Here is a 23,718-nt window from a genome sequence, read left to right as displayed (position 1 = left end):
AAATATCTATAAAATATTCCTTGTCTAAATCCGAATGCAAATGCTGTGACCTGTTATTGTGCTCTTTTTCCTTATGAAACACTAGATAGAAATAGATGACGTGTAAGCCAGAGCTCTTTTGGTGTGTGTGTGTATTTGAGTGTATTGTGGGGTTGAATGGGACCCAAAGGGGTCTAAAGTGGCCCATTGTGTGCCATGCGCAGAGATGGGCATGAAGCCAGTGAGAGCTGTACAGAAATAACGTTTTCCTGCGATTGAACAAGTCTCTTTCTCTTACTTTCTCTCTCTTTCTCTCAGTTTAACTGATGGGAAAGCAGTTGTACAAAATTAATTGTATGATTCCACTTCCTTCTAATTTTACGTCTTATTACATGTTTTACTGTTTCTCTGTTAGAACAGTAATTTGCTTTCATTTATTTCTTTTTTTACATTGGTTTTACTACCATGTTTGATATGTGTAGATCATGTGATCTTGAGCTGTAGGTTTGTTTGGGTTTTGTATTGACTTGAATTTGTGGCTGAACATTTGTGGCAGAATCTCTAGACGACTTGTGCAAAAAAAGTTTCAGGTATATCCAGTTCGCTATTATTTCAGTTCTTTATATGACAGAAAATAGACAGATAAGTTTCCAAGTCTTTATGATATTGTCATGTAATTAGATATTATGATAATTACATCTTCAATGTAATTAAATAAAAAAATGTATTGTCTACATGGTCTGAGGTATCATTTACGTCTGGCGTACAAAAGGCGCAGAGCAGGTTAGGCCAAAAGGTAACCACAAACACAAATGATGGTAGTTTTCCAACGACAGTGTGTTATCCTTCCTCACATACAAGATCCATCATGTCAGCGTATGTGTGTTTTCCGTCATCTCAGGTATGGGACGACCCAGTGTGTGGCCTGAATACTTTGTCAAACAAAGCTTCCATTGTGTATCACTAATGTCTTGCCTCATTTTCTTGCACTTGAAAATCATGACACTGTTTTTATACGTCAGAACTTTTGATCTGTGTCCAAACGTGAACTCTAGCTGTAGACTTTGATTGTTTCCTAAAGTCGCGTGAGTCACTCCACATTAGTAAGCTATTAGGGCCGTGTAGTGAGGAATTATGGGACAACTGACTGGATATTGGTCTGGGTCTTTTTGGTGGAGTCATGCATACTGTACGTGTACATACGCTTGCACATTTCTGACCTGCTTTGTCCCGTCTTTCATGAGGTTTACGGAGCTGAAAAAATGGGCCTCTTAATGAGAGAGAGAAAAAATGGGAGCGATGATTTGAGAGAGAGCAGCAACAATATGACCAAAACTGGAGGAAACCTTCCTACTTTTACTTCAATGTGTGCAGATTCGTGAGAATATCTCTCACATCAGACTGAACGATTACCTCATTTATTCGGGGGTAATTTAGAAACAGCAGGGATTTGAACTCGACATTCACCATCGATCACGGCTGAGGTTTTGTCTGCTGCTTCACCCCTGACGGAGGTGACCCCGTTTACACCCCTGATGCATATATCTTCACTGACACCTCACACATAGTTGACCTCTGCTCACCTCCTATTATTTATTGAAGGGGCTGTATTCTACACTTTTGTAGCATGTGTCCCCCGACGTCCACTTATAATATAAGTCACGGTTTCTCATGCCAAGAAGAGTCGTGATTTAGTTTTACATGAGCATTTTAACCTTTTCCCTGACCTTAAGAATTAACCTGGCTTTGCTACTGTAGCTTAAAGACTATATGTAAACAATACCCAAAATGTCATTCAAAATCTGTATTTTTTCCTTCTGTGGAACACAAAAGAAGATATTTTTATAAATGTCTTTGTGGGTTTGTGTCCAGACAGTGAAAGTTTGGTTGGTGAAACCAATTGTTTGGTTACCAACATTCTTCAAAATATCTTCTTTTGTGTTCTGCAGAAGAAAAGGGCACACAGGTTTGAAATGTCTTTAAGCATCTTCTTGTGTGGCAGACGTGCTTGAGGTTGAGCCTGTTCGCTCTATTTCACAGATAAACCAGATTTACAGATTAGACGCTTCCGTCTTAACTGTTGTTTATAGACCACATCTCTGTTTCATTGAGAGCCGAGCATGTGTGTGCTGTAACCTCAGGTGTGGATAGTCGTATAGTATGATATTTGCTTTTACTTGAAAGAAATTGACTGATGTGAGTTACTTATTGAGATGTCCCGTGCACGTCCTGTCGTGGTTTTGTTCACAGTGTCTGCAGCCCGAAACCTTTATTTTCACGCTTGACCTTGTCATCCAGTAGCACTGATTTTCATATCTCCTCACTTCCCTACTCCAGCCTTTAACAGATCGGTCTTATCTCCTTTATTGGCGTACCCGCCGAAGGGCAGAGTTTCCTTCACTCCTCTCTCAAATATTAGCAGAGCGTTTCAACAGCATATTTGAGAGGCCGGGGGAGAGGAGAGAAAATGAGTCAGTTCCGATCCTAATGAAGAGGTTTGATCTTTGAGAAGTTTAGGATGTTGAAGAGAGGTTTACGTGACAGTCAGGAACAGAAAAATCAGCTTTAACTTTAGGATGTGTCTTCGTTTTTGTTTGCTTTCAGCCCAGAGAAAGCAAACCAAATCAAATCATTTTTATCCTGCGAAAAAGACCCTGTGTCTGCTCACGATTTTTTGATGGGCTCAACGATGTCTCAAAATATGCTCAAAGATGCCAAAGTCTTAAAAGTGAGATATTAAAATAAAGTTTCTTCAAACATTTCTCATCAAATTCTCTCAAGACCAAAAGATCTGGGCCCGTATGTATAAAACTTTCTCAAAAATCCTCTTAAGAGTAATCTTAAATTTTGACTTAAGTGTCAAAAAAATCTTAGTAAGAAGTAGGAATTTAAGAGTAGGAGACTTCTATAAAGAAGCTAAAAGCAACTTTCAGTAAAGTTTAAGACTGATTCTTAAGTTCTGACTTAAGTGTTGTAAATTAAGGACTACAATGATTTAAACACAAAATGGCCGCCCTTGACCCCTGAATCAGCCAATAGGGAGCCGGCAAAGGTGAAGTCAGAGCAGCAATACACCATTTATTCATAACTGATTTAAGACATTACTTAATTCAAACATTACATTGATGTATATATTTTTATTCATTTATATACAGCTGCAATCCATAACTTATTTGGGTGAAATAAACCAAAATTTAATATTGGGCAAGCACATAAAAATTAGTGTTGAAAACTGTCTGTACCTTCCCCTGATTTACAATGGTAAGCTTATAATAGTGATTGATATATTGAGCTGTACGATTTTGCGGGAAATGTAACATCGGTTGACTTCAACCCGTATGAAGATAAAAACATAAAGTAACCTGCAATTTAATTTTTCAAACAGAGATGTTTTCAAATTAGAGATGCAAAAGTTAAAAATTGCAGTTTCAAAAATTTATTTTGCACTATGCGCAAAAATATTACAAATATGTATCCATTTTTGGCTTGGTTTCATACACGTTTAAATGAACAGTTAATTTAAATAATTAAGCTACTGAATCACATCCTATTACATTCACAGCTATAGGCTATATAAAGAGATGCCAGTACGTAGGCAGATAACGTGGACTTTACAAACAAAGAAACAATGTGTTGGAATGATATGATGACAGGGAATTAATGAAATAATATACAAAAAAAGGTTAAATCCATTTTTTATTTGCAGCTTTGGTCTTTTCTTTATATAGCCTACAGCTGTGAGTGTAATAGGATGTGATTCAGCAGCTTAATTATTTAAATTAACTGTTCATTTAAAAGTGTATGAAACCAAGCCAAAAATAGATACATATTTGTAATATTTTTGCGCATAATGCAAAATAAATTTTTGAAACTGCAATTTTTAACTTTTGCATCTCTGTTTGAAAAATTTAATTGCAGGTTACTTTATGCATTTATCTTCATACAGGTTGAAGTTAACCGATGTTACATTTCCCACAAAATCGTACAGCTCAATATATCAATCACTATTATAAGCTTACCGCTGTAAATCAGGGGAAAGTAGGCAGACAGTTTTCAACACAAATTTTTATGTACTTGCCAAATACAAAATTTTGGTTTATTTCACCCAAATAAGTTATGGATTGCAGCTGTATATATAAATGAATAAAAATATATACATCAATGTAATGTTTGAATTAAGTAATGTCTTAAATCAGTTATGAATAAATGGTGTATTGCTGCTCTGACTTCACCATTGCAGGCTCCCTATTGGCTGATTCAGGGGTCAAGGGCGGCCATTTTGTGTTTAAATCATTGTAGTCCTTAATTTACAACACTTAAGTCAGAACTTAAGAATCAGTCTTAAACTTTACTGAAAGTTGCTTTTAGCTTCTTTATAAAAGTCTCCTACTCTTAAATTCCTACTTCTTACTAAGATTTTTTTGACACTTAAGTCAAAGTTTAAGATTACTCTTAAGAGCATTTTTGAGAAGTTTTATACATACGGGCCCTGGGCCTGTATTCATGAAAAATCTTAGTGCAAAGAGTTGCTCCTAGTGACAAAATTCTAAGAAAATTCTTAGAAATGTGGGCGTTTCCCCTTAAAATTACAGAAAAGATCCTAGTAAAGAAAAAAGAAATTCATAAAGCATCTTAACCCTTGAAAGAGCTCTTAAGGTCAAAAATTTTAGGAGTAGCGAGGAGGACTTTTAAGAGACTTAAGAGTTTCTTTAGCAGCAGAGAAAATGGACGAAAGACGAAAAGTGAGAAGAAATGTGTTGCAATGCATGACAATTTCCATATTCCAGTTCAACTTTTGTTTTTCTTGGTTTTGGTTTACTTGTACAGCTGCTTTGATGCAATGCAAATTGTTAAAGCGCTATTTAAATTGAATTGAATGGCAGTGAGTTAATAAGACACAAGACATAAGATCGTGCAGGGTTCATGTTTGTGACCGATCCTATTAGAGACACGCTAACATCTCCAAGACAGCTCAGAAATTACATAGCGCCAGAAATAGACGAAATCACTACATTTACATTTTTAGCAACTGGAGAAATGCAGCTATGCAGCAGAGATGATTTGGGTCCGTCACAACGGTCACAATCTGATCACACAAACAATTACAGCACTTACAGAAGCATGTGTCACTGTTCACTTTCTATCAAATACGTTGACATTAACAGTATGGTAAAAACATATATATATAGTGCGTGCGTGCGTGTTGTGCGTGCGTGTTTGTGTGTGTGCGTGAGTACGGTAAAACAGGAAAAACTACATGTGCAATATCAAACTAATGACCCTATACTTAAAAGCGCTCTTTTTTCCTTCTTGGCCAACCAACCAATCAAAGTCTTTAAAAGACTGTGTCATACATAGCAACGGGGTCAGCCCCGCCTCCTCACTAAGATAAAAGTTTTTGTCTTTTCCTTGCTCAAAGTTGCTCTCATATTGGTCCTAAATCGCTTTTAAGCTAAGACTCCTACGTAAAAGTTTTTAAGATAAATTAAGAGCTTTCTGAGAGGATTCTAAGAAGCTTTAAGAATACGGCCCCTGAGCTTTGTTGTGCATATGAATTTTGTAGTTCTGCATTTATATATTTTATGACAACAATTGTGTTGTGTTGTCTCTTAAAAAGGAACATGTGAGACAATAACATTAACATGGATGTGCAATTCCAAGCACTTTGAAGGAATGCTTTATCAATAAACCCTTTTAATAATTTTTGTAATAATTATAATTATAAACACAAATTCACAGCTTTCTGTAGATCATTGTTGAAGGTCATGTCACACTAGCTCATGAATCTTCAGCTTTCTCTACTCTATGGCCAGAAAAGAGTCAGATCTCAATAATCAGTTGACCCTCAAACCCAAATGTCTGTGGCGGGAGAATATGAGCTCATGGGGGCTGTGACAGTGGTTTCAGACAGAAATGTGGCAGTGTTCAGAAACGCCCCCTGATTCTTGTCGGGGCTTGTCTCTTCACTCAATCAAAAAGAAACCCACCTCTACCTCTCCAAGGTCTCAGTTGAGTTTAAGAGATGGAACAAAAGGCAGTCCTGAATCTTTAGTACACCGTGACCTGACTTATCTGAGGCCAGCGTGCAAGATAGCTCTTTCTTAAGAGATATGCCAGTATGCCAGGTTTTGAAACCTGCTTCCTAAGTCTACTGATTAACTATCAGTGACAAACAAGAGCAAGACCAGTGCTGGAACTGAATGACCAGTCGGGGGTAAAACCAAAATAAGTACATGTAGATCTGAAACTTGCCCTGACTTCTGTTTAGGTTTAAAGTGATAGTTCACCCCAAAATGAAAATTCTTTCATCATTTATTCATCCTTGTGTCATTCCAAACAAGTCTGACTTTCTTTCTTCTGCAGAACACAAAAGAAGATATTTTGAAGAATTTTGGTCACCAAACAACATTAGCCCCCATTGACTTCCATTGTATGAACACAAAACTCAAAATATCTTCTTTTGTGTTTCACACAAGAAAACCATACAGGTTCAAACCACATGAAAGTGCTCTAAACAAGGTTAACCTCAACCATGACAGATCACCATGTCAACCATCTAAAACATCTTGAGCCAGTTCATGACCATAAATGACCATCGTCTTTCCGGATTTTCCAGTGAGCTGGGTTTTTGGTAGCATGGCGTGGGCAGAATTCTCTTTAGATAGACTTTTTATTGTGAGGTTACTTGCATTGAATTTCATCAGAAATTTTCCAAAGTGTTTTCTCTCACAGCAACTCTTAGTCATTGGAACGAATTGACATTATGAAGTCCGGCTATTAATAGGATAATGCTAATGCATTCGGGCCGTACACAAGCATTTCTTTCAAAACTTTGGGCACATTGTCATAGAGTTCAGTCTGAGGTTTAGAACCTGATGTCTCATACTAACTTCTCTCTGATGAATACATGTGAATCCAGACTTAGTTGAGCTGTTTTAGGAATTGCAGATGACAATTACAAACACTTCACTAAACGCTCTCCTTTTGTTCTCTCTTTTCCTCCCCGGTGATAGATGATTGTGTTTTTTGGAATTTTAAGCACAGGCTTCTGACAAGATGGGAAGGGATGGAGTGAACCGAGAGCCGGTCTGGTTAATGAGAGAGTAAATGTTTGTTTTTGCCAGGTCAACAAGAGCTGTCGTTGGAGTCTTTCATCCATTCAATGGCTCATTGGTTGGGTTGGGCCTGAGAGGGGAGCTGTGTTTGTTGCGGATAAGGGGGTCACTTTGGTTAAGGGAGGAAATAGAGGGATATAAATACCTTTCACCCCTCCTTTTGCCCTGAAGGGGGGAGTTTTCACTAGCTTTTCCCCTCCTTAAGGCTCCACTTTTAATCAACGTCCAGAGTATCTTGGCAGCCGAGAATATAGAGAATAAGTTGTCATAAAAGTCGTACACAGCAAAGTGGATTTCAGGGACCATTACAGCAAATGGAAGTCACCGTAGTTTGTGTTCATGAACTCTGAACCACCCATACAAGATCTTATTGGTTGGGTTATTGGTTGTTAATCAGTAAATCTATACAACATCTCCGACAGCACACATGGCACATGGTTCAGATGGTTTTAGTGCATAGAATAGTGGTCATAGCACTCAGTTTGCCAGTTGAACAATCTACAGTGGATGCCGTTGTTGCGTTGAGCCACGCTGCCCTCATTAAGTGGATTTATAAACTTTGCCCCCAAGCACGAGAACCTGGGAGGGGAAAGACAGCGATAAATCCATCCATCTCCATCTGAGATAAACAGGGCAGATAAACAAGCCAAAAAAGACCTCCATGTGAGAAGCCATAAAAGGCTGAATGTGAGAGGAGGGATCCAAATACAGATGACGTGAGACAACTATTCCTGAATTTGACTTGGGGGGACATTCCTGTAAAAGCCCATCATCCCTCAAACACGGGGATCAAGAGACTTCTTATTTACTGTCCACAAAAAAGCAGCAGTCAAGTAAGTATATGCATGAACTAAAGCGTAGAGTAGGAACATGTTCCCATGAGATTAAATGGAGAGCAAATGGAAACAAAATGTTACCCATACAATAAAATCATATAGTTAGTGATTGGATCTGCATGGTTGGAATGGATCTTCCTCCCATATCGTTTGAGTGGTCAGTCACTGCTTCTCTTTGATGTGGGTGCAGATTGAAAGGTCACACTCAAACTGACCAGATCAGAGTAGACCATGAAAGCTCTAATGGTGCTGAATGAGAGGACACCTGCCTTCAGCATATCAACCTCTCAGTGAGTTCCCAGAGGAGTACAAAAGACTTGTCCCACTGTGACTGGCAGGAGGGCTCTGGCTCTTGTTTCCTGCTTCCTCTTTGAGGACTTTTCAATGGCGATGGAGGTCCCTCAATGATTCAAGGCACTTAATGCTTGATCTCTGCTACACACAGAGCCCATACATCCACTTTCATTCAGACACTTCATTGAGCCGGGCAGTGGGAGAGAGACTTTAGAGGTGAAGTTCATGAGGAAATCACAGCTTGTCTTTTTCTTTTTAATCGTGTGTAATTGTTAGGAGTTGAGGGTTATGGGTTTAACCTTACCCAAAAGTAACAATGTAGATGAGTTCTTTTTGTCTTGTTTTCTAGTATAATATCTAAAAAGTCTTAAATTGAGACACGTTTACTTAAGAAACAAAATATCCTAAGATATTAAGTCTTGTTTTCTAGAAAAAAGTACAATTTAAGGTGCAATTTGTAACAATTTTGCAGTAAAATATCCAAAAACCACTAGGCTAGTGTTATATATTTTGTTCAGCTGAGTACTTACAATATCTCAAATGTTTCCAACTACTTGTAAATCGTGAGAAAATCGCCATTCTAAACAGTGACACGGGGCTGTGCAGTCGCCTGTCAATGGCGTCATAACTGCGTTCCCCTTTGTTTACCGCCTTTACTGACGTAGAAACCGCATGACAACAGTGTCGTGGACAAATGCGGAAGTAGCGTCTAGCGTCTAGCAAGCCACTAGCTTGTTTCGAACAGTCAATTATTTATGGACCACAATTATTCGCAACGATTATAAAACTTTACCTCATCCGCTAACATGATTTCTCGTTCCCGTCTGATTGATGGCCATCAGCGGTGGAGTTGAAGACAACAGATGCCATCATTCCACGCTCCTTCACAGCGTCATCAAGCTACGCCATTGTTGTTGGTTTGATCGATTGTCGTTTTTACAAACTGCACCTTTAAATGAGACTTCATTTTTAATTAAAGTTATTATTGAACTTTATTCAATAAAATTTATTCAAGTTAGGTTCTCTTTCTATTTTTCCAAATTCCAAAATTCACTTAATTTTAATATATATATATTTTTTAAATCATATTTTTACATTTTAAATGATAAAAAATATTTATTTGTTTTTACTTGCTTCACAAGTTAAAGTAGATTTAATTGAATTAAGATTTAAGACTTTTTAGGTGTTTGTACTGGAAAGTAAGATAAAAAACTAAACAAGAAATTTACATTTTTTCAATATATTTGTTATACAGTATATGCAAAATGCACTGTGTGTCTATTATTTCTAAACATACTGTTCAAAAGTTTATGGTCTCTTCATTCTCTATTAATACTTTGTTCTACATTTTGCAGCAGTATAATGTTTTTGTCCACAAAACATTTAAGCACACACCTTCATATTTTCAGATCATGAGAAACATTGTAGTCAAGTGACCCTAAACTTTTGAACAGAACTGTATGCTTTTTGAACACCATACGCTTAAATATTTGAAACGGACAAGGTGTGGTGATTTTAAGGATGATTTTAAATCTATGTCCATGTATTAGATATATTGTTCTCCAGAGGACGCAAGGGTGATCATATTTTGGAAGAGTCCCAGAGTGAAACGGCTGGTTTTGTCTCTGTTTCATGTCTCTCTCTCATCATCTTCTCTGGCTATGCCGGCTGTCTGGTTGGGTTCCTCTCAAAATCTCCCTCTTTATCGCTCATGTCGTTTTTACATCCTTTCTCTGGTTTTCCTTTTCCACTTTTCTCTCAGAACGTTTGGCACATTACTGAGAACATTGTTTTTGCTTTGTGATCTTCTAATATTAGACAAACTCAAACATTGTCTGAGGCAGGGTCTTCTGGGGAAGATTACCTGTTTGTTGGGTTCAGGGGGCCCAAAGTTCAAAACCTCACTTTTTGAGTTGATGTTTGTTTCTGAGTTTTTGAGTTTTGTCTGAGGGCCTTGAGATGTCTCTTGGGTCCAGTGTGTGTGTGTGGGGGGGTGTGTTCGAGCAGGTTGGAGGAAAACAGATAAGACACTCCGGCAGGAATATTTAATTAGTGGAGTCTGCACAGCATCTGGAACAGAGAAAACACCCACCGCTCTTTCCCAGACATTTGCAGGAGATGCCAAGAGCAGAACCAGAAGGTGCAACAGAGAAGTACCAACAATTAACCACTTTACCTCCTGGTATGGGAAAGAAAAACACATGTATAGCACACTCCCTTCAACTTCCCATGTCATTCAGAAGCAACAGTAATTACAGCTGCCCGCTTTCTACTTAGTCAGGGAAACATATAGATGCTGAACTAGCTGAAGCTGTGTGAACCAAACTCAGAAAAAAAATGATTTCATCAGTTACTCACCCTCATGTCATTTCAAACATGTGTGACTTACTTTCTTCTGCGGAAAACAAAAGAAGATATTTTGAAGAATGTTGGTAACCAAACAACATTGTCATTGACCCCCATTGAATTTCATTGTATGGACACAAAACTACTGAGACATTTCTCAAAATATCTTCATTTGTGTTCCACAGAAGGAAGAGTCATGTACAGGTTTTGAATGACGAGGATGAATAAATGATGACAGAATTTTTGTTTCTCTTGCGTGAACTATCACTTTAAAAAATATTGTCTCTAAATTTAAATATATGAGCAAAAATGGACAAATGATCAAATGAATGTGCAAAGCGTAGCTCAGATAATTTAGTCCCAGAAGAGTTTGATGAGAAATTGAGTTTACTTTTGAGTTTACATTAAAATCTGACTTTTCTTTGCAGCCTTTGGCATCATGGGAAATGCATCTCTACTGAAACTTGCAAGGAGACAAGTATGAGACTACAGGGGTCTGTTTCTTCAGAGAAAAGTTTTAACTTAAGCAAAAGTCTCTTTCTACTCTCTATTTTGTCTCGGTTTTGATACCAAAGATATATCATGTTTGAGGTTGATTTCGGTTAAGTCAGGCATTCTGGGAGTTTTAGTTCTCAGGTGCTTGTAAGGTGCTTGTGTTTGGAATTCACAAATCTGGCCCCTCCAAATACCCTGCAGTCGGAAGACCCTCAGACAGCCCATAATCAATGTTCGTGGAATGCTGAAATTATCCCGGACTGATAGTAGTGCTTTTGCAGGAGGGGAGGGTGACATTCAGGCATGCATGGCAGGTGTGAACAGATGATCTTCCTCAAACACCTCGGGGCTTAAAACACACGCGCGCACATCTTTTGTGACAGCCGAGAACCGACGAGTGACACGTCTTATTTTCCATGGATTACAAAAGTGTCAAGGATGAGGTAAAGCGCACACGAGCACAAAAGTGCTGTTGTCTGTGGACTTATGCCAGTTCACATACAAAAAGCACTTGTTTGTGAATGTTGACGTGTGTTATTTTATATTTGCACGTATGTTTATAACTTGTGGTTTATCCGTTTAAACTCGGTATTTCGGGTCTGACTGTTAAGTTTTGCTCTCTGTGTGCATTTCTCTCAGACTGTCTGTACTGTAGCTCTTAAGCTGCTGTTTTAAAAACATCACACAACTACATTGTCCTCTGTTTGCATGGCGGAAAGTTATGCAGCCGTTTCTGTGTCCTGTATGTTTTGTCACGGTGCAGAATTTGGAGTGAAGATTACTAATGTCAGCTCTTGCTCAGCTTACAGTAGCCAGAGATCAACTGTGAATAACAGTGTTCAACAGCAAGGGGTCAAATAGGATGTTAGGGTACACAAATACTTTTGTCTTTCAACCTAACTCTCGTCTGCATTCCTTGTCCTTTGTATTTCTTATCTTAACTCACTGTTTTGTCTTCTCGTTGTGACATCTTTGCCTTGAAGCTGAAAATGTGTAACAACAAACATTGTCTTTTCGTTCATGCCCATGGGCTAATATTCGAGTCTTGACTTGTTGTGCTGGAGTCCTTCATATCCAGAAGCTGTAATATTTAGAGGTGTTTGCTAAGGTAAACATCATAACTGCTGCTTAGATTTGAGAATGAGGATTTAAATCAAAGTCACTTTAAGGAGGTTATCTACTTTGAAATCCCTCCGGGTGGCTGTTTCAGTCATACGAGACCATAGGGCTGGACAATAATTTGGTCTATAACGGTGATATGATTTTTAACACATTTTTGATATTTCAATATAAATTACACGTCCGGGTCTGAGGCCTCGCTCTGCCCCGCAGCAACGGCTACTGGTTTTTGAGACACCTATGTACCTTGAAAACGAGATGGTGCATCTCAAGGGGTTTATCCAATAAATAAATTTGAATAATACTGGTGTTATGGAGCGGCACTCCGTCGTGCCCCGGTGTAAATCTCTAGTTTAAGTTTAACATTGATCATTTTTGTCAGTATATTCATTTACAAAACGGATCTGCAACTTACTAATGCTTGTAAAAGCGACGCAGCCGGACATCAACCGTATGGATGGATTTTTGTGCGGGTCTGTCCGTTTTCTTTCTGCAGCATCCAGCCGCGCACTACCTATCCATTGATTAACCATTAAGAGCCACACATTTTAACTCATAAAAAATAAAGTTAAATGTGGCCCATCATGCGTCGGTAGTAAACTTGGAACCTGATCGAGCATGCGCATGCATAAGGTACGCATCCGACGCGCGTTGTAGACGAGACACGCGGCGCTGTGCTTCTCGTCCGGTGGCCACTGCCGCTTCAAAATCTCCATTCATAATGAGGTGTTTGTGAAGAAAGTCTTGACTTCAAAGCCAAGCATTAAATGCCGTTGTGTTCATGGTGCGTGCGACAGCCATGATGCACAAGTTATAACGGATCATCTCATTTAGTCTTAAATACACGTTTTGTCGGAAAATAAACAAGAACACGAACAACAGTCCTCAATGTCAATTTTGAGGACAGAATGGCAAATTTCGTACAGTTTTTATAGCTAAGAAACTGAAGCATACTGTATGAAAGACACTGAAACTAATTTAAATGGTTCTTAATGTCAACTTGCAGGAGACCATGGCAAATCTTGGATAAAGTTTTGACAACAAAAAAAACTGAAAACATAAAATTCAGTGGATGTTTATAAAAGAAGATTCAAAAGCTTTCAAGAAAAAAGTGTCAAGTAATGGGAGGCCTGTGCCCTAATGTGGCAGTTGTGGCCTAATGGTTAGAGAGTCGGACTTATGACCAGAAGGTTGCCGGTTCGATTCCCAGGGCCGGCGGGTAACAACTGAGGTGCCCTTGAGCAAGGCACCTTACCCCTACTTGCTCCCCGGGCGCTGCAGTGATAGCTGCCCACTGCTCCGGGGGTACGTGTGTTCACTACTCTCTGGATGGGTTAAATGCAGAGGTCACATTTCGTTGCCTTGTACCTTCGTACATGTGCAATGACAATAAATTGAATCTAAATCTAAAAAAAAAAAAAAAATCTAATTTTTGATACTTACAAAAGGTAAGGACACAGGCCTATACAAAAATATTTTATTCTTATCATATGTAGCTTTGCACACTGCTGGCATCTCGAATGATTTTGATCAGCATTTGATTGTTCATATCAGAGGGCTCTCTCAACTTATATCTTACATTTTGTAATATTGTTCATATCGTTATTGGAATTATATCGTATCGAGCGAAATATATTTCAATATAAATTTTGCCCATATCGTCCAGCCCTAAAAGACCAAGTCCTTATCTACTTTACATGCACAAAGTTTCCCAACACTCACTACAGAGCCCCTCACCAAAGAATCTTTAACAGTTGATGATTGTCTCTTTTTACTTGAAGGCGGGACTTTAACCGTTTGTATTGAGCTATGCACTTTACCCCATTCATAGTAATAGGACTGCAGCATCTTGTTAAAATCTATTATCCTTGTTTAACTAACCATTTCTTTTAAACTTTATTTGTTTGTGCTGCGATTATGAATAATCAAGCGGCTATGTGGTATTATTTTTGTAGTTGATGAGATGTTTGGTAAACTAGGTGAGAAAAAAAACATTTTAATTGAAGGGGCACCTGAAACATAGGGGGCTGGAATATCATAAACTATTTTTCAATTAATCTGTTTTTATGAAAGTTGTGAAGTATAGCATTAGAAACGAGTCATGAAAACACACAATTTTGAACAAAAAAATAGTTTTTACGCTCACTTGAGGTGGTTTTTAGTTAATTCAAAGTCTATACATAACGTAGCGAACATTAGGGATACTCCACTCAAAAATGAAAATTCTGTCATGAATTACCCCCCCCCCAAGTAAGTCCAAACCTGTATGAATTTCTTTGTTCTGTTGAACACAAAGACATTTGGAAAAATGTTAGTAGCTGACATTTCTGGGACATCATTGACTACCATAGTAGGCAAAATTACAGTGGTAGTCAAAGGTCCACTGTTTGCCTTCCTAAATTTTTCTAAATATCTCATTTTGTGTTCAGCAAAACAAAAAAACAAAAATATTTTTCCCTGCTATGATAGTCAATTATGTCCCAGAAATGTCAGCTGCTAACATTTTTCCAAATATCTTTCTTTGTGTTCATCTGAACAATGAAATGTATACAGGTTTGGAACAACTAGAGGGTGAGTAAATCATGACAGAATTTTCATTTTTGGGTGGAGTGTCCCTTTAAATCCATGTGACTAATCGGCTGTTTCAGTGAATGATGTCTTTCTGGATTCTGGGTCTTTGTTGGTCTGTTGGTTACTACTGTAGGTTACTAATAGCACTGTCATCTGCTCGAACAACTTAACTGAAAAGCAACTATATCGCATATGTTTTTTTGCTAACTTTGAAGAGATTGGAAACCCAGCATCTCATCTCTTGGCAAAACATCCTAGCAACAACCTGGAAACCACTTGCATTACGGCATTGAGCTTTGCTGACCACTCACATTTTCTAAACACTTGCATGCATGAATTATAAAAACATCAGTGAGGATGTTTTTGTGTGTTTTTATTGCTCTTAGGCATGAAAAACAAGATTTAAACTTTTTCAAACTCTTTTTTTCAGTTTTTCATTTTCCACATCTGAGGATGGATAGGTTGATGCACTAGTGTCCCTTGTAGTGATTGACGTTCAACTATGCCTTTTAAACCCATGCATATGCAAAATAATGCTTTTAAAATAGTTGTCCACTGAAGTAATCTCACTAAAAAGTGTCACAAGAATGTAAAAACCAGGTTTTCCTAAGCGGACTGTAGAGAAAAGGCATTCAATAATTGGCATGGAGTTTAGGTGTATCAATGTTGTCGTTTATATGGTTTGAGAAGGTACTCTTATCTATCTGTATGACAGTAAATTAACGGTTTTAAACATGGCGTTCACAGAATGGATCTGTCTCTGTGTTTCAACAGCTGTCTTTTAGCTCTGAACTCTGGTGCCTGTGGCATGACCCATCACAGGTTTATTTCACCCACCCATGTACACACCAACCAGCGCCTCGTTGTTCATTCGCACATACTGTACATATGCAAAGACGGATGGATTTAAGACATGTGTTCAGACTTTGGGTGTGAATGGACTTTTGCAGCTGTTATGGCATCCGTCGTTTCCACAACGATCCCTCCTCCTTTCATATTCCTCATAAGCAGACCATTATTCCCGAGTCTGTCCGGCGTTTAGGAGTCAATCAGTTGTTGGTAACCAAACAACATTGGCCCCCATTGACTTCCATTGAATAGTCATTTTAATTTCTGTGTGAACTATCCCTTTAAATCCCTTCGACAAAAGGATTCATGCTTCATAATGGCTTAAGGCATGACATTTCAGTATCACACACATGAGATGTGCTTTAACAGATGGGTCAGCTACTGTAAACATTAGGAGAACTGTCACCATATGTTTCAAACACTTATAAGCAGGTGTTGATGGACTCACATGGATGTCACTGATGCATAACACACAGTGATGAATAGCTTCCGTCTCTCGTGTTTGTGTGGAAAACGGTCCATGTTTTCAATGACAGCCATGGCAAACAATATGACATTATTGATGAAGTTACAGCAAATGTAAAATTTTGACGGTTTCAAAATAAAGTTTCCCTTTAATTTAATTCAATTAATATACAATAAAATAGTAATGTTAACTGAATATAAAATAAACTGTTATATATATCCAAACACAGACAGGAAGTTCACTTTTGGCCACGCTTGTGCATCCGATAGTCGCTGTCCTTCCAAAACCTCTGATCGTACACACCAGCTCTTCTGTCACTCTGTCAGGCATGTTCAGTCATGCACAGATAATCTAAACCTCATGACCTGCATTCATACTGCAGCAGGCTTCTATAGCACAAGAACATTTTCAGGGGAGAGAATAGAAACGTTTTGCACAGTCCTGATCAGTTTGAACGAATGTGTCCTGAAGGCCCATGACACTGTACTTAAAGGGATACTTCACCTAAAATGAAAATTTTCTTTCCTACTATGGGAGTCAATGGGGGCCAAATCTGTCTGGTTATAAGCATTCTTCCAAATATCTTTCTCTGTGTTCATCAGAACAAAGACATTTATACAGATTTGGAAAAACTGGAAGGTGAGTAAATGATGACAGAATTTTCATTTTTGAGTGAAGTGTCCCTTTTAAGACCTAGTTCACCCAAAAATGAAAATTCTGTCATCATTTATTCACCCTCTTGTCATTTCAACCCTGTATGACTTTCTTTCTTGTGCAGAACACAAAAGAAGATGTTTTGAAGAAAGTTGGTAACCAAATAGCACTGGCACCCATTCACTTCTATTGTATGGACACAAAAGTGCAAGTAAATCGGTGCCGGTTAGCAACATTCTTCAAAATATCTTCTTTTGTGTTCTGGAGAAGAAAGTCATACAGGTTTGAAATGACAAGAAGGTAAGTAAATGATGACAGAATTTTCATTTTTGACCGAATCAGGTTAAACACTAGTAGTAATATGAACCCAACTCTTGTTCGGTCTCCTTGCTTTCCATGTCCTTTTGACCTGTTGCTTTGTTGACCAAGGTGTTGACTGTTCCTCCAGGTGCTTAATGATTGGCCAAACACTCCCAGTTCCTAAACGTGTCCCCTGGCTAGGCTTTTTCATTCTTATCACTATGGCAACACAAGGAATGTTGAAAGCATTCAATGGAGGAATTTGTGCAATCATTAAACCCAAGGGAGTCTCGACATAACTGTACCATAACTGGACCTTTATTGTATCATTTAAACACACTTCCCTCACGCCAAAGCAAACTAAGTTACAATGCATGCTTAAAGGGATACTTTGTTAAGTATGCATGCTTAAAGGGAAATTCTGTCATCATTTACTCCCCCTCGAGTTGTTCCAAATCTGTATAAATGTCTTTGCTCTTATGAACACAGAGAAAGATATTTGGAAGAATGCTTATAACCAAACAGATCTTGTCCCCCATTGACTTCCATAGTAGGAAAAATGACAATGGTGGTCAAAAGTGGCCCAGAACTGTTTGCCGTCCTACATTCTTCAAAATGTCTTCACAGAACAAATAAAATGATAAAGTAATTTTTCCTACTAACGCCACTGAAGTTCATGTTCACACACACCCGTGTGGTCATCACCTATCTGACAGACAGAAGAAAGAATCAGATCTCCAGATCAAAGCGTCCACCTTACCCCCTCCACCACACCCCTCAAATATTTCCATAGATGTGTTTTTGTTCTGCGGAGCTGTGAAGTGGCCTGCGTTGACAAAAGCCCCAGACGTCGCTGAAGTGCTTCTTTGTACTAAAGGGTCTTTGGGGTTGCATTGCATTGAGGGGTTGTGGAAAAGTTAGTACAGGGGATGGGGGATTGTGTGTGTGTGCGCGTGCGCGTGTGTGTGTGTGTGTGTGTGTGTGTGTGCGTGTGTGCGTGTGTGTGCGTGTGCGTGTGTGTGGTGGGTTAAGGGGGATAAAATGCTGTCAGAATTTAGGGGTTTAGAGAGGAAATAGATGTTTTAACATGAAGCCTTCAGATTGCTTGAGGAAGACACACTTCCAGAGGGATTACAAGAAGAATGCTCGATATTTCTTTTTCCTTGTCATAACAACTGATGAGAACAGTCAAAGGCATATTCAATGACATTTCCCCCCCCCAAAGGGGAAAAAATTCTAATAATAATAATGAATAAATACATTAATAATAATATAAATAACAAATAAATGAATAAATAAGTAAAAACAATAATAACAAAATGTATACATGTTAAGGATTTATACAAGCCACCAGATCTTTATACTTCACACAACCTTAAAGATACAGAACATTTAAGACAATATATTTTCTGATGTATACACTTTTCTCAATCAAGGCAAGAAAAGAGCCCCATATTTTCATACATCAAAGCGTCCTGAAACACTAAATATCACACGTTCATAGCAATATCAGACATGAGTTGAATGCTCGATATTTCTAATGGGACACTTTATTATAGATCACTCTTATTTTTATAGGTGCTGATGTATATCACAGATTAATAACCCCAGTGTTGCAGTTTTGTATTTTGTTTCATGGCTACAGGGAGCAGAAGTTCCCGTGAGAATGTAAGCATGTGTTTTGAGAGAAACTGAGATAGTAAGAGGATCACAAATCTGAGTGTGCAAACTTCAACAGTACAATGAAACAAAAAGCTTAGTCTTGAGCAGATGAGTTAGGGAATGAATGGAGAATATACAGGGAAATGTGTTTAAACAAATATTTAATATAATAGATATAAATCTTTTATTGTATTAATAACACATTCACTATAAAAATACTTCATACATCTTCTGTGATGGAACTTTTCAATTTTTAAAAATAAAGATTTAGGTTCAGGTTCATTATTTGAAGATTCGGGTTCAATATTTCTTTTGATCATTTATGTAAGGTAAAAAAAAGAATAAGATCAAGATCGTGTTTTTACTCCTGACCATTTTTTGTCTCATTTTCCAACAATCTTTAAATATGATATATTCTCTTGAGGAACAAAAGCATTTGTGTTTTGATTTCAGAGAAATTTGACAGAGATTTACAGAATTTTATGAAGGTTGTACTTTTGCAGTGAGATCGCAACCTTAAAAAAATGGCTTAAAATATTAACATTTTTCTTACAAACATTAACAAAATAGCATACAAATTAGCATTTGTATTAAATTCATTCATTGTTTAAAAAAATAAGCCTTGTCTGCCAAATCACTCAGTAAATGACAAACATGCAAGTTATTTTGTGGTCATGTGACAAGAAAACCATCAAACAGGAAGTGACCTCACCTGAGTGTCCTGTAGGCCTCAATTTAAGGTAAACCAGCAGATTTATCTTTTACGACATGGTTGGATAGTTAAGGTTGTCAGACGGTGTAAACTCGAGAAAAACTTTGTAGAACAAGATGTGGGTGATTATTTTCTAGTCATCATGTCACAGTTTTTCTTTTTCTCAGTCCTGAAACGCAATGAGTGTGTTTTGGTGGAGTCATGCAGATGGAGTGAAAACAAACCAAATGAATAAATCCGATTAGTGTCTTTGATCAAGTCGCTGTGGGAGAACATCTGTCACCCCTAGTGACCGAATAAATTCATCAATCAGTAAAAACAACATTACTTTGACGTTATATTAACTCAGAATCACAATGGGTTTATAAATGCAGGGCTGCTTTCATTAAACAGCGTGGGAATGAATCTGATGATGAGTTCATATGTAATGAATTCATGTGAAGAGAAAGTTTTAGTTGCTAAGTGCCATAAACCTGTTTAGAAGTGCTTTATAAAGGTTGAGTTTGAATGATTTTGTCCTCTATTGGATACAAATCCAATCAAATCTTGAGACTGAATTTTATTATGCTAGGGGATATTTGATGGTGTGATTAAATGTTATACTAAATTTCTCTCCGTTTTGTATTTCCAGCTCTTCCATGTTGCGTATGTGCTCATTAAGTTTGCCAACTCCCCGCGTCCTGATCTGTGGGTTCTAGAACGCTCCGTTGACTTTGGAAAAACTTACAAGCCATGGAAGTTCTTCTCCTGTAAGTATAACCAACACGAGCATCCTGTTTGTTTACTGTGATGTTCTTACGAAACTACTGAAACAAGGTTTCAGCTAAATTTCACAAACATTCTATGCCCCTCTGTTGTGAGAAAAATGCATTATGGGAATGAAAGTGTGGGTTAGTTGAGAAGGTCAGATTTTGGACAATTCTGCCTGTTCTCTGGCTTCCGTTTTTTGTGTGTGTGTGTCGTTTTGACAAAGCCATCAGTACCGTAGGTGGCAACACAATCCCGCTCACATTGGAGAGGAGAAAAAACACAATAAATACACAGACTCCTTGGCTGACATTTTAAAGCCTTCAGCATGAAACAAAATATTCATTTGTTTTGCTAAACCACAACACATTAGCCCACAAGTGCCTCTGTAACGAAGACAAATGTCTTTATAATGCTGATTTCTGTTTTGTGTTTTTGTATGTTTTAAATTGACTGTTCTTGTTGTTGTAATGTTCACCTCTGCAAAACTTGATTGTGAAAATATTTCGTTTTTCAGACCATTTTAATCAGTATTTCACTCACAGCAAAATGGTGTTAGTCTCTCAGCTGGAATGTTAGATATAAATGTAAATGTAAAGTAAAATCCATCATAATATTTAACTTCTTGTCATCTTTCCTCTCGCTGTCACATTTCTTCCAACATTTATTTAATGCTATTACAAATAAAATACTGCTGGCCATAGTCCCAGATTTTATATCTCAGCTGATTTGTTCATTGTCTCTTGCTTTTAGCGTCTAAGAGAGACTGTATCGAGCGGTTTGGTCAGAGGACCATCGAGCGTATCAACCATGACGATGACATCATCTGCACCACAGAATACTCGCGTATAGTTCCTCTGGAGAACGGAGAGGTACACACACACACACACACACACACACACACACACACACACACACAAACGCACACACACACACACACACACACACACACACACACACACACGCACACACACACACACACTGTCTGGTTTACTATCCCCGTGGGGACAGTCCATAGGCGTAATGTTTTTATACTGTACAAACTGTATATTCTATCCCCTATCCCTAACCCTATCCCTAAACCTAAAGATCGTAGAACACATTTTGCATTTTTAGATTTTTAAAAAATATTGTTCTGTACAATTTATAAGCTTTTTTGCCCATGAGGACCTCAATTTTGGTCCCCACGGTGACACGAGTCCCCATGTGTTGGTGTGCATTCAGGTTTAGGTCCCCACCGGGATATACAAACATGAACACACACACACGCGCACACACACACACACACACACACACACGTCTGGTTTACTATCTCTGTGGGGACAATCCTACAAGTCCTACATTAAGATATGAGCTTTTGGGGTATTTTCTGTAATCACTTGTATACTCATCTCTCACATGTTTCAGATCGTAGTGTCTCTCGTAAACGGGCGGCCAGGTGCCATGAACTTCTCTTACTCTCCTGTCCTGAGGGAGTTCACCAAGGCCACCAACATCCGTCTGCGGTTTCTCCGGACCAACACGCTGCTGGGTCACCTGATGGGCAAAGCTCTGAGGGACCCCACGGTCACACGAAGAGTAAGATATGCTCCGATTATGATTCTGAATAGTCTTTCTTTAAAATGTTTTTTTCGAGATATGACACCCACCATCAGTTTTATTGTGCTCTTTTAAGTCAGTAGCCTGTTGTTCTGACTTGATCATTCTATGTGTGTTTGTTCTGTAGTATTATTACAGTATTAAAGACATCAGCATTGGAGGAAGATGTGTGTGTAACGGACACGCCGAGGCGTGTAACGCACAAGACCCCAATGACCCGTACAAGTAAGTGACACAGGAACACTCTGCATGTACCATGTCAGTCACACAGATTTTGTCCTGTTTTTGATTCATATTAGGAGTACTTCTCTCGATCTGTTTATGGTAATGTGTTTCTGTGCTCGATGCCAATATTGGGACTCTTTTGTATCTTAGTATCTTTTGTAAAATTTTTGTTCTGTAAAGCGGTGCAAAAAGAGTTTATCAAAGACTGAAGTTTAAGATAATTATACTTGCTTGTTGTGCAAAGCTGAAAAGTATCATTGAACAGGGCTCTAGACTAACTTTTTGCACTGGTTGCACTGGTGCGCCTAACTTTTTTTCTTAGGTGCACCAGCACAAAAGTTAGGTGCACCCAAATTTTCGACCACATCACATTTAACACCGCAGTTTTACCAGTTCATTTCTTTTTAAATCGCTGTCCATATAGGCAAAATTGACTTGTAAATGATTAACTAACAATCTGGTCAACATAAAGTTCTTTATTTGAAGCACAATTCTACAAGAAAGGTAACTTACTGAAAAAGTGTTGGTGCTTAAAGTGCTTCACTGAACTGAAACTTAAAACATCTCAAAATTAATGGACCAGGGCTTGACATAATCTGGGAGGTTGATGGCTCCGTGTCAGAGCATTGCTTATGATTTTCGGACCGATCAGGACTTGACATTATTCACGAAAAAGTTGTCAATCGTTCTTTTCATCTTCTCTCATCATCCGCGGCTACATCCACTCTGTTTAACTGACGGGCCTATAGGCTCCTCCCCTCTCTGTCTGACTGCAGCACACGCATTTTCACATGAACACACCAGAGGTTGCTCTAGACTTTTTTATTGTCCATCATTTTGACTGACAGGCTCGTCAAAAATCCGTCATAATCTATTATTACCCGTCACTATGGTGCAAGGTGGCGTTAGGTGGTAATTAGTATGTTTGTGACGTCATCATGCTGTACTTGCGTCTCGGAACTTGTTGTATTTTAATACAACTGAATGCCCAATAAAGCCGTTGTTGTTTATATTCATCTATATATTTAATGTTTTAATGTTTATGCTCATATGTGATTCGATCTGGGAAAACCCAACACATGGTGCAAATTTATATATTACAGTTTTTGATACCAAGCCCTTTTCAAATCAGTTTTTATTTTGCTCATTGTACGTATGTAACAAAAGTTATGGCTGAGGTCGGCTGAAGCGCTAGGATTTTCAGGAACGGAATTTGGAGAAAAACGGGTTTAAAGTGATGAAAATAAAAGCACAACAGTCCAGTATCACAAGTAAAAGTCACTTTAGAGTAGTAAAAGACTTACTCTAATAACAATTTAATAAAAAAACATTTCCTAGTGTTGAAGTCTAAAAATACTGTACAAAACCGTTTGAATAAAACGAAAGTAAGGAAAATGGTGCGGGCACACTTAAAGAACGAGAGCTCTGCCATTATCACTAGGAAACTCGCAAACATTACGGACAACAACTAATAAGCAGTGAAGCAAATTTTACCTTGTTTATCATGTGCGTAGTGTCTGGACTTTTGATCATCCCTTGTATGTTTTGCGATCGGATAACTCCCTGTGCTGCAGACGGAGAGCTCTGTCATCTCACGAAAACATTGTATGAAAAAAACTTTGCATGCCGTAGTTTACACAGGACTGGCGGGAAATGTGCATTGATACTCCTTCATTCTTCATGTTATGTAGTTTACTTTGATAGGTGAACTGTCTTTCCCGCGTCCCAGCGCAACATCCGACGGGTTTT

At 38.2% G+C, this 23,718-nt stretch overlaps 1 protein-coding gene across 3 annotated transcripts in view; it reads left to right on the top strand.

The window, feature by feature from the left end:
• Positions 1-23,718, top strand: part of lama5 (laminin, alpha 5) — a 78,285-nt gene that overhangs the window by 4,893 nt on the left and 49,674 nt on the right. For all 3 annotated transcript variants that reach the window (XM_057363122.1, XM_057363123.1, XM_057363121.1), the window contains exons 3-6: positions 20,030-20,147; positions 20,899-21,017; positions 21,553-21,723; positions 21,872-21,969. In XM_057363122.1, coding sequence (XP_057219105.1) covers positions 20,030-20,147; positions 20,899-21,017; positions 21,553-21,723; positions 21,872-21,969 — 506 coding nt within the window. The remainder of the gene's footprint in view (positions 1-20,029; positions 20,148-20,898; positions 21,018-21,552; positions 21,724-21,871; positions 21,970-23,718) is intronic.

Source organism: Triplophysa rosa, linkage group LG21 (genome assembly GCF_024868665.1).
Source record: "Triplophysa rosa linkage group LG21, Trosa_1v2, whole genome shotgun sequence".
NCBI classification, from domain to species: domain Eukaryota; kingdom Metazoa; phylum Chordata; class Actinopteri; order Cypriniformes; family Nemacheilidae; genus Triplophysa; species Triplophysa rosa.
The sequence above is the reverse complement of the archived record's forward strand: the minus strand, read 5'-3'. Positions and strand labels throughout refer to the sequence as shown.